General features: G+C 42.4%; 1 protein-coding gene and 2 non-coding genes across 5 annotated transcripts; all 3 read left to right on the plus strand.

Moving 5' to 3' along the window:
- Positions 1-275: 275 nt before the first annotated feature.
- Positions 276-10,987, plus strand: RPL5 (ribosomal protein L5). Of its 3 annotated transcripts, none has more exons than XM_023757667.1 (8): positions 276-346; positions 983-1,052; positions 1,157-1,272; positions 2,930-3,064; positions 4,557-4,759; positions 5,858-6,035; positions 10,294-10,379; positions 10,820-10,987. In XM_023757667.1, the coding sequence occupies exons 1-8, from the start codon at positions 344-346 to the stop codon at positions 10,917-10,919; spliced, it is 891 nt and encodes a 296-aa protein (XP_023613435.1). In that variant the 5' UTR covers positions 276-343; the 3' UTR covers positions 10,920-10,987. The 3 variants fall into 3 exon arrangements, with proteins under 3 accessions (XP_023613435.1, XP_023613436.1, XP_006093256.1); XM_006093194.3 differs by having other exon boundaries at positions 286-346; positions 10,291-10,379; XM_023757668.1 differs by lacking the exon at positions 2,930-3,064 and having other exon boundaries at positions 280-346; positions 10,291-10,379.
- LOC111826929 lies at positions 5,690-5,785 on the plus strand. The gene has a single exon (XR_002830378.1). It is a non-coding gene; the product is annotated as a small nucleolar RNA SNORD21 (small nucleolar RNA).
- On the plus strand, positions 10,466-10,598 carry LOC111826920. The gene has a single exon (XR_002830373.1). It is a non-coding gene; the product is annotated as a small nucleolar RNA SNORA66 (small nucleolar RNA).
- Positions 10,988-11,978: the final 991 nt, after the last annotated feature.

Raw genomic sequence — 11,978 nt, forward strand, 5'->3', positions numbered from 1 at the left:
ATTTAATTGTTAAACCTTTTTCCTGCTTACAATGGTAAACAACTTTCCCGGACAGAATCCTTCGTTACTGCTTACCGTCCATCCCAGTCGGATCATCAGCCAGGAAGGAGCATTAAGGATTTGTTGCCACACGGCGAAGGCCCGTGTGGTCCTCCCACCAGCAGGAGGCAGCACGCTGCCCGCCCGACGCAAGAGGATCCCTCTTCTCCACGTCGCTTGCGTGATCGCCGGCGCTACATTACTGCGCCTGCGCACGGGCCGCGGCCTTTTCCTCCACCAGAGTTAAGGCTAAGCCCCTGCAGGGTCTGTGCGAAGCGCGGCCGCGGGTCTCTTCTTCCGCAGGATGGTGAGTGGGTATCCCGATCTCGGGATTACAGATGGATGGGGGCTCCCCTCACCTTGCCCTGAAGCCAGCCTAGGGATGGTCTCCCGCGGCGCAGGGATCGGATGCCATTAGATTGCAGCTCGGTGCTGGTCGGGGCGCCGCTCCCAGCGTGGCCCTTAATGGCTGCCGCCCAAGCTTGGGGGGAAGCGGGTGGACGCAGAGAAGGAGCTGAGGCGGCGGATGGAGGAGGTGTGGGCCGAGGAGTGTAGTAGACAGACTGCGGGGAGACTGCCGGCTCGTCCGAGGGGGCCCCGCGGGCGGCGGGCAGGGGAGCTTGCCCGAGGCGGTCTGAGTGCCGCCGGGCTGCGGCCGCTCGGCCCGGGCCCCGCTCCCGGCTGCTCCGTGGGCTCCGGGCAGCGGGGCGGGTGGTGTAGCAGCCGTGTCGCCCGTAGGTTTGGAGAAGGCGCTTAGCAGGCTTGACAGATGGGAGGTGGGAGAGGGGGCTCCTGAGCCCGGGCGGGTGAGGGAGGCTGGGCTCCCCGAAGGGGGCAGTTGTCCAGGTTCCCTTTTGAAATCCACACGTTAACTTGGTTGCAGCTCAGATGTCACAAGTAGCATCAGCCGAAACCTGTAATATGTCGTTCTTCTTTCTTGAAGGGGTTTGTGAAAGTTGTCAAGAACAAGGCCTACTTCAAGCGATACCAAGTGAAATTCAGAAGACGGCGAGGTACGGCCCGGTGTTCGTGTTCACAACATTAAAGCAATCTCTTCTGCAGTGGAGTAGACTTTTCTTTAAAAAAAAAAAAAATTTTTTTTTTCTTCCTTTTTCAGAGGGTAAAACCGATTACTATGCCAGGAAACGCTTGGTCATCCAGGATAAAAATAAGTACAACACACCGAAGTACAGGATGATCGTCCGCGTCACCAACAGAGACATCATCTGTCAGGTAAGGCGCCCCGGGAACCCCGGGGCGGGGACCCCACCCCACCGACTCCCCCCGGGGGAGCTGTGCTCGGGGCGGCACGCACGTGTGCGTGAAGGTCCCTCAGGTTCCGGCCCGCGCTCCACAGACAGGGAGTGAGTTCTTTCCCTTTTCGTGGGTCTTCAATCGGAGCCTGGGGAGTTGTTACTTGAAAAAAGCCGGGCTAGAGAGCAGCCACGTTTGGCAGTCCTGACCCAGATGAATCCCGTTGTTGTTGTTTTTATTAAAAAAAAAAATTTTTTTTTCTTTATCGATTAAGGTGTTACATATGTGTCCTTATGGGGAAAAGAGGATTAGAGGGATTTCTGTTACTGTTGCTATTTGGGGGGGGTGGGCTGGGGGGTGGAAGGCTACATTTGAGACCAGATAGAACAGTGATGGCGAAACTATTTAAATGCCATTTAAATATATAAAGTAAATATCAAAAATTTAAGTCTTTGTTTTACTATGGTTGCAAAGATCAAAAAATTTCTCTATGTGACACGGCACCAGAGTTAAGTTAGGGTTTTTCAAAATGCTGACACGCCGAGCTCAAAAGGTTCGCCATCACTGAAATAGAAGGTTCGGGCCCATTCCAGCCCCAGTGGGGTGATGGGCTTTGTCATGGACCACGTCCTCGCTGTTACTGTGTGGCCGTACGTGCCACGTACCCGCTGCTCTTTGGAGAGGGAGGTTGTTGGGAAGGTTAAATTATACTTTAAGATTGTCCTTATTCCTGCTTCTTGTTGGAAATGGGTTTTTAGCTGTTATATGTGAAGCTGTCTTCCACATAAAAGACCTCCAGAAAGTGGCAGTGTGCTCCTAGAAGATAATTTGCTGGAATTTTACAACAAGGGAAATTTTTTTTATTATTATTTGAGATATTTGGGGCCTTTGCGGGAGGCAAGCACACCTGTTTTCTGGGCACGCTAATTTGTGGTTGTGAAGGCAGTGTGTCCCTCCATACCTAAGGACATGACATAACACTAGGTGTCTGGATCATTATTGGACTTCAGATGTGCTTAGTTTAAAAGATGTTTGAAATTGGGAATTCCTGTGACTTTTCAAAGTGCCTCTAATTCACCAGCTAACCTAAGTCTTTTCAGTATTTAGAGGTAAGGAACTAGAGCAGTGATGGCGAACCTTTTGAGCTCGGCGTGTCAGCATTTTGAAAAACCCTAACTTAACTCTGGTGCCGTGTCACATAGAGAAATTTTTTGATATTTGGAATCATAGTAAAACAGACTTGTATTTTTGATATCTATTTTATATATTTAAATGCCATTTAACAAAGAAAAATCAACCAAAAAAAATGAGTTCGCGTGTCACCTCCGACACGCATGTCATAGGTTCGCCATCACTGAACTAGAGTATAATTTATTCCAAAGGCAATTCGGTATTCAATGTCCATGTGGTAATTTTAGCTTTATATATATTGTGACATTAGTCAAACATATTTAGACTCAAATCTACCTGCTATAGTTTGACCAAGACATAACTACTTGAGGGTAACTGGGTTTAACAAAGATTTTAAGTGATGCAGAACTGTGTCCACGTTTTTTTCTTCAAGTTCTTTGAATACAAAGGCATTTAGGACAAAGAGTAAAAAGCAGATGACTAACCTGGTTTTTTTCTTCTATAGATCGCTTATGCTCGTATAGAAGGAGATATGATAGTTTGTGCAGCTTATGCTCATGAACTCCCCAAGTATGGTGTGAAGGTTGGCCTGACAAATTATGCTGCAGCATATTGTACTGGCCTGCTGCTGGCCCGCAGGGTATGTACAGGATTACTTTATAATTGATGTATCTTGGAATTAACTCATCGCTTGGAGTTGTCTGAAAGAGATGTTTTACACATGGATAAGATAACCTCAGCTGTTGGGTCAAGAGAGTGCCTGGTGTTATCCTGCGGCTTACAAGAGCATCATTAGGAAAGATACTTTTATAAATACAAGCTTTGAGACCGCAGTGCATTTCCTAATAATTTGGGGGGACAGTTTTCCTGTTTGTTGGGTATATCTAAACCAATAGAATTTCCTGCAGTCTCTTGTCTGATGTAGTAGCCAGTGGTAGCCAGCAGCCCCACATGTGGTTGTTGAGCACTTAAAATGCTTCTAGTGCTACTGATGAACTGAATTTTTAACTTAAATTTGTATAGCCACTTGTGTTTCCTTAGTGACTACCTTATTGGACAGATCTACTCAGAAATGATCATCTGACCATAAGTGTACATTAAAAAATGCAGATTACTCCAGACCTTCAGAATTTGTTTTAATAGGATGTCCAAGTGATTTATATGCATGTTAAATTTTGAGAAGCAATGTTTTAAACTTGGGAGGCGGTGTTAATGTGGGTGGGGAGGGGCTTTGTTTTAATCATCTTTGCCTTTGGTTGGTAGCATTTCTTATAACTTGCAGAAAAGATGAAAATGTGACTTTGCCTTATTTTTTCTCAGTTGCTGACCTTGTTTTGCAGTGGAATTGTTAAGCATGCATCATTGTTGGGGATCCACATCTTCATTGGTCATAAACATGTTTGAGTGGGGGTGGGTAACATTGTCTTTATATATGAGAGCAACTTGGTGCAAAGGCACTGCTTTTTAAGCGATATGTACTAGCAGAGGAGTGGTGCATATTAACAATGTATCAGAGACAGCCGCAGAAGATGTCTTCAACCCAGGATCCTATTCCTCAAAACTATGTGATAACATTTAATATTTGGTTGTTGAATTACAGCCAAATATGACTGAAGCAATGTGATTACCTCCCTTAAGTAAATTTATTTTATTTATTTAAAATATATTTTTAGTGATTTCAGAGAGAAAGGGAGAGAGAAGATAGAAACATCAATGATGAGAGAATCAATCATGGATTGGCTGCCTCCTGCACGCCTTGCACTGGGGATTGAGCCTGCAACCCAGGCATGTTCCCTGACCAGGAATCAAACCGTGACCTCCTGGTTCATAGGTCAATGCTCAACCACTGCGCCATGCTGGCTGGGCCTCCCTTGAGTAAATTTTTAAAAATCAAAGTTATGTATATCCTTATTGCTGCATAAATCAAATACGGACATGTAGCAGATTAAGAAGCTATTGAATAAAGTTAACTGAGAAATTGAAGTTTTGTAGCATTTAAAAATTTATATTTAAAAGTAGATTGGGATTAGGAGATAAATAAAGAAATTTTTTTGTCAGAGGTCATTAAAGTTGTGGTGTGAGATATTGTTAGAGTTGTTGGAGTATATTCAGACTGGCTTCTTTGTTAATAGCTTCTCAATAGGTTTGGCATGGACAAGATCTATGAAGGCCAGGTGGAGGTGACTGGAGATGAATACAACGTGGAAAGCATTGATGGTCAACCTGGTGCCTTCACCTGCTACTTGGATGCAGGGCTTGCCAGAACTACTACTGGAAATAAAGTTTTTGGGGCCCTCAAGGGAGCTGTGGATGGAGGCCTATCTATCCCTCACAGGTAATGTATCCAAGGCCTCATTGCCTGGACTCCAGTACTTGCTGTTTCTAATTAGTTGGACTGTGGAGATTACTGAGTTAAAGTAATAGCTCTCATTGTGTGCCCGCTACATGCTAGGCACTGTGCAAAGGGAACCTGGCAGGACAGGAAGGAATTGGAACTCATTTTACAAGTGAAGAGACGCAAATGATTTGTTCAAGGTTATAGAACCAGTAAGTGGAAGGGCGGGGGTTGAAACCACTACCTTTTTTTTTTTTAAAATATATTTCATTGATTTTTTACAGAGAGGAAGGGAGAGAGATAGAGAGTTAGAAACATCGATGAGAGAGAAACATCGATCAGCTGCCTCCTGCACATCTCCCACTGGGGATGTGCCCACAACCCAGGCACATGCCCTTGACCGGAATCGAACCTGGGACCCTTCAGTCCGCAGGCCGACGCTCTATCCACTGAGCCAAACCGGTTTCGGCTCTAACATTTCTAAACTTTAAATTGGAAACAAGGCTGTTCTCAGAAGCTAAGTAGGTGGTTTTAATTTGGTTATTTAGTTCGAATTAATGATTGTTGTTATTGCTGAGTAGCTATATATTAAAGTTATTACGAATATTTTAGTGGTTGTTGATTTAACCAAATTTTTAGATGTTTTTGTTTATAAGCCTGGCACTTAATCTTACAATGTGGGGGGAGGTTTTTTTTGTTTCTTTTTGAGTATCTGCAGTTATGTTAGAGGGCACCTATGTGACTTTTAATGAATCACTCCCATGTACCCTGAGGCACCACTGAGAAATTCTAGTATTTGGGGGAGGAGTTTGAAACCCTTTTTTATGATAATGAGAACTAACTTTATGGTGGTGAAATGCCTTGGTTCATTTAGTGGTTTTTAAAGGGACTTGTGCTGTGATTTTCTAACCTGAAATTCAGAAATTAGCTGCTGAATGATGATATCCCACTAACTGAGCAGTCAGTAGTTGGTCCTTTGATTGCATATGATGCAATTAATTGTTTCAAGACGGGACTGATGGCAGCTACTAAAATAAATTCCTGCTAGTGAACTGATTTCAATCAACATATACTAAAATGTGAAAAACTTTATTTTAGTACCAAACGATTCCCTGGTTATGATTCAGAAGACAAGGAATTCAAAGCAGAAGTACATCGGAAGCACATCATGGGTCAGAACGTTGCAGATTATATGCGTTATCTAATGGAAGAAGATGAAGATGCTTACAAGAAACAGTTCTCTCAATATATAAAGAACAACGTAACTCCAGACATGGTAAAAATTTTAACTAAAGATGAATGTTTGGTTCATTTATGGAACCAGGTTTACTACTTGTTTTTTGTGGGTACATTATAATTATAGTTTTATTTCAAGTTAACAGTTAAGGCCTGAATATGGGCATGTTCATAGGTACAGACAGAATTATATAAACTGTCCTTGGCTTAAAATGAAATTGGGATGTTGAACACAGGGTAGGTTAAAAGGATAAGATAGTATAATGAGCTAGACTTGTCAATATGTTTTTAGGAATCTGAGATGCTGAAGGATGGCATGTTTTAAGTATCCAAATCTAAAGCCTTTTATGCATTTGGCTATTTTGTATTTATAGGTTTCATAGGGATCTGCTCACTCTGGTAGGAGGTGCTAATTACTAAACTTCATTCATTTTGAGACAATGGGGGGAAAAGATACTTTCTTCATTGCAAACAAGCGCTATGTTTTGGACGTTCTGAATGTCTCAGGCGTACACACAGAAAGGGAGATGTACAGATTTTTTTTATTATTGATTTCAGAGAAACATCGATGAGAATCATTGATTGGCTGCCTCTTGCACACCCCCTTCTGGGGATGGAGGCTGCAACTGGGGCATGTGCCCTTGACCAGAATCGAACCTGGGACCCTTCAGTCTGCAGGCCGATGCTCTATCCACTGAGCCAAACTGGCTAGGGCGAGATGTACAGATTTTTTTTTTTAAATATATCGTATTGCTTTTTTACAGAGAGGAAGGGAGGGGGATAGAGAGAAACATCGAGAGAGAAACATCGGTCAGCTGCCTCCTGCACACCTCCTACTGGGGATGTGCCCGCAAACAAGGAACATGCCCTTGACCAGAATCGAACCTGGGACCCTTCAGTCTGCAGGCCGACGCTCTATCCACTGAGCCAAACCGGTTAGGGCAAGATGTACAGATTTTTAACATTAGTTCTGCATGATGCTTAATTAAAGGGAATGGTGTTTGCAAAAGTGAGTTTAATGTTGGAAAAATAAAGTTGTGTCTCCAGGGATATCTCTATTAATGCATTGGAGTAATTTATGATAGCGCCAGTTTTGAAATTATAGTGAAAGCATAGAACACACAAATCATACTAGGCCCTGGCTGGCATGGCTAATGGTTAAGACTGTCAGCTGGTTCAATTCCAGTTCAAGGGCATGTGTCTGGGTTGCAGGTTCATCCCCATCCCTGGTCAGGGTGTGTGCAGGAGCCAGCTAATGGATGTGTCTTTCAAATTGATGTTTCTTCCCCTTCCTCCCTCTTTCCCTCCCACTCTCTAAAAATCAAGGGGAAAAGTATCCTCAGGTGAGAACCCAAAAAAAAAGAAATGCTTGAGTACTATAAAACTATCACAAATACAGAATCTATACTAATAAAAGGATAATATGCTAATTAGACCAGGTCGACGAGGACATCTTCTGGTAGTCCGGTCCTCCTTCCAGACAAAGCCACGGTGGCAGGGGCAGAGGCAGGTGCGATCAGGCTGGCAGGTGAGGGCTTAGGGGCAATCATGCAGGCAGGCAGGTGAGCGGTTAGGAGCCAGCGGTCCTGAATTGGGAGAGGGATGTCCGACTGCCAGTTATCCCCCGAGGGGTCTTGGATTGGAGAGGATGCAGACCAGGCTGAGGAACACACCTCTCCCCCTGTCTCCCCCTCCCCTGCATGAATTTTGTGTACCAGGCCTCTAGTTATATAAAAAATAGGTGGGTCACATTAAGTAATTGGTTAGATTTTTTTTTCTGTTAGTATGTATTTTTGGTATAGCTTTAGCTATTAAATTATTTTTAAAAGAGTTTTATTGGGAAAAAATTATTTGTGTGCTTTGTACACAATTTAGGGCTGGATAAGCACATAGGTTGAGTTTGTTTAATATGTTTTTATAGATTTCAGAGAGGGAGGGAGGGAGGGAGAGAAACATCAACGATGAGAGAGAATTGTTGATTGGCTGCCTCCTGCACGCCCCCTACTGAGGATGGAGCCTAAAACCTGGTCATGTGCCCTTGACCAGAATTGAACCCAGGACCCTTCAGTCCGCAGGCTGACGCTCTATCCACTGAGCCAAACCAGCTAGGGCTAGGTTGAGTTTTTGAACTAGGAAAAAGAGTTTTATATTAGCTATGTAGGCGCATGTATTTATACATGAGTATATTCCTTTATTTACTGATACCATCCTTGTTCACTTCTTGACCTGCTTCTACTGATTCTACTTGACCTACAATTTTTTAAAAATATATTTTTATTGATTTTGTAGAGGAAGAGAGAGAAACATCAGTGAATAGAGTGAATCATTGATCGGCTGCCTCCTGCACACCCAGTAGGGATCAAGCCTACAACCCAGGCATGTGCCCTTGACCCAAATCGAATCCTGGACCCTTCAGTCTGCAGGTCGACACTTTTTTTTTTTTTTTAAATATATTTTATTGAGTTTTTACAGAGAGGAAGGGAGAGAGAGAGAGAGTTAGAAACGTCGATGAGAGAGAAACATCGATCAGCTGCCTCCTGCACATCTCCTACTGGGGATGTGCCCGCAACCCAGGTACATGCCCTTGACCGGAATCGAATCCGGGACCCTTCAGTCCACAGGCCGACGCTCTATCCACTGAACCAGACCGGTTTTGGCAACAGGTCGACACTCTTATCAACTGAACCAAACCAGCTAGGGCAACCTGCAAAAATTTTTCCCCTACACCATTTCTTGCTCTGGTCATGTTACAATTGGCTTAATCAAGACTTTTCAAACAATCTGTGTTTTCAGATGTCTGTTTCCTAATGTTTTTTACGTCGGTTTCATGCTTCAGCCAGGACCACTCTTTGGCTAATAGACTTTCCAACTAGCTCATTAATTTTATCTATGGAAGCATCTTTCCTATGAGTGCATACTGAAGTTCTATGCAGACACCTGGCATGTCTCCAACAGGAAGTGGTCTTTACCTAAACTCAGTGGAGTTGTTTACAAAAATGGTTGTATTTCTTCCTTGTCTGATCTTTTGAAAAGAATAAACTGGGTTGCTTAGATTTTTTTTTTACGACAAGTGAAGTCATCAAATGGGTTTGTTAAATACAGTGGAGAGCTGTAATAAATAGACTGCTAAAAGAGAGAGAAATTAACTTTCAAAAGGGATTTAGGTGGCTTGAGGTCTCATGTAGTGATAAGTTTTGCATTGGTTTCCACAAATGCATGTAGTAATCATGTTCTCTCCACACTGAATAATTTTAGAGACCTGGATTGATTACCTGATTCATTTTTTAGGGGGGCTGTAATTTTTATTATATTTTGATAATGAGTACTCAGGTATTTTACAGTTGCTCTTTCATGAATGATTTTGCACAGAATCAAGGTGTACAAGATGATGCTCCAACCAACCGAGCCACCTAGGCTCCAACCAACCGAGCCACCTAGTCAGGTCCCCATAAACTCTTAAAAATTGTGTTTTGGCGTTTATCCTCACTTAAATGAAAGAATTTAGGTCAGACAGTATTTTAAATGAGCATAAAATGTGTTTGTACCGAAATCATTTTGCTCTAAACTTTGAATGACTTGAAAAATATACCCGAAGTCCTCAGAAAGACATGCAAATTTTTCTTCAAGAAAAAGTTGAGCCTGGCCCGCATTGCACAGTGGTTGAGCTTTGGCTATGAACCAGTTACTCATCAATTCCTGGTCAGGGCACATGCCCGGTTTCAGGCTCAATCTCTAATGTGGGGCGTGCAGGATGCAGCTGATCAATGATTCTCTCTCATCATTGATGTTTCTATCTCTTCCTCTCTGAAATCAGTAAAAATGTATTAAAAAGTTGAGTTTTGCCTTAGCTGGCTTGGCTCAGTGGATAGAGCGTTGGCCTGTGGACTGAAGGGTCCCAGGTTCGATTCCGGCTAGGGGCACATGCCTGGGTTGCGGGCTCGATCCCCAGTGGGGGGCATGCAGGAGGCAGCCAATCAATGATTCTCATCATTGATGTTTCTGACTCTCCCTTCCTCTCTGAAATGAATAAAAATATATATTTTTTTAAAAAGTTGAGTTTTGTGGGTAATGTCAGCTCATTACCTATGGCTAAAAAATTGGGAATTTCTTAGGAAAAGAAATTTAGAGATTACATTTAGAAATTTAAGCAGATACCGACACTGACCTAGTTTAGTGCCCTTTGAGAATCTGGCTTAGAAAGACAAAATAGAGCGAGTAATAGATTACAGTATATTGTATTATTGTTTAGGGCATATGAAATGAAACCAAGTACTGTTTGCTTTGCTTTGTTTCAGATGGAGGAGATGTATAAGAAAGCTCATGCTGCTATACGAGAGAATCCAGTCTATGAGAAGAAGCCTAAGAAAGAAGTTAAAAAGAAGAGGTATGTATCTTACTGTTTTCAAGAGAGAGAGGTTGGGAGTGGTTCCATACTTGCCTTGTTTCATCTTAACTCAGACTCTGAGTAAAGTGCAAACTCGATCACTAACTCTGCATGATGTTGCAGAAGTGAAGGGAACCAGGTTTGCTAAAGTAATTGTGGTGATAGAAATGTATTAGCCTCAGAAGCTACTGAGGTGGTTCATTCTATCCTAGTACAGTGTAACTACCAGTTACTGCTAATAATGATTCTAAACATTGTACTAGTGTGTTTGATTTTTGGCAGTGTGGTAATAGGACAGTATCACAAAAGTTGGGGGTTGGGGAAATTAGCCTAAAATAATAAGTGCATTTATTGGAAATCTTATTACAAATAAAACACAGCTCTGTCCTCTTTAGCTGTATTTTTAAAAATAACATCTCTGGCTCTTCTTTGTTTTATAGGTGGAACCGTCCCAAAATGTCTCTTGCCCAGAAGAAAGATCGGGTAGCTCAGAAGAAAGCAAGCTTCCTCAGAGCTCAGGAACGGGCTGCTGAGAGCTAATAAACCAAATCATAATTTTCTATGAAGATTTTCCAGAAGAGAGACAATAAACTTATTAGGCAAACAGCTGTTTCTGTGTTGAGCTCTTGTTAATGAAACTGTAGGAAATACCCTGAAATTGGCAGTATATTTCCTCAAGAAACAAGTATAGTTTTTCCCAGAAAAAGATGTCTTGTGTATTGACTCAAAGTTCACACCTGCTGCTTGGGCTTCTGTTCTCAAGTCTGACAAGCAACATACCAGCCTTCCACTAGGAAATACTTTCATTTATTGTAACCAGATGATTAGTAGGAAGAAAGGTACCTTCAAAGTATGTAATTTTAAAGTAAGCAAAATGTGCTAATCTGTGGATTTAATTTTTGAAAGGAAGCTATGAAGGTCACATAGCTGAGATTCTTTAATCAGATGAAATCTTTGAACAGAAAATACTGGGTCTTTTCTCTAGAAGGTGTTTAATTTTGTGGAGATGCTGAAAGGTACATTGCCAGGTCTGAATAAACATGAAAGAGGAGCAAATCTTTGTATATATAATTTACATGAGAAAATATTTGATGAGTAAATTTGCGTGCCTCTAAGAATAGCCCTTTGGTCAACAGAAAATACTGTTTGAAAATGTCAAGTTAAAAAGTTCTGATTTCAGGGTCCGCTTAATGACTCTTCATGACAAATTCAAAATAAATGGATCTGGATAGGGTCTGAGGCCTTAAGTTGGCTGGCTGATACCAAGATGGACCATTTGAAACTAAGGTGGAAAGCTCATCCATTTTCATGGCAATTACATAGGTCTTTAAGAGCCTCTGAAGCGCCCTAGCTGGTTTTGCTCAGTGGATAGAGCATCAGCCTGTGGAGATGTTGCGTTCCAGGTTTGGTTCTGGTCAAGGGCATGTACATAGGTTGCAGGCTCCTCCAGGCCCTGGTCAGGGTGCGTGCAAGAGGCAACCAATCATGTTTCTCTCACATTGAAGTTTCTGTCTTCCACTTGCCCTAAAAATATCCTTGGGTGAGAATAAAAAAAAAGAGGCTCTGAAGCCACATAAAGCATGATGTCTGAGTTAAAAT

This window comes from Myotis lucifugus, unplaced genomic scaffold, assembly GCF_000147115.1.
Source record: "Myotis lucifugus unplaced genomic scaffold, Myoluc2.0 scaffold_110, whole genome shotgun sequence".
Taxonomy (NCBI): domain Eukaryota; kingdom Metazoa; phylum Chordata; class Mammalia; order Chiroptera; family Vespertilionidae; genus Myotis; species Myotis lucifugus.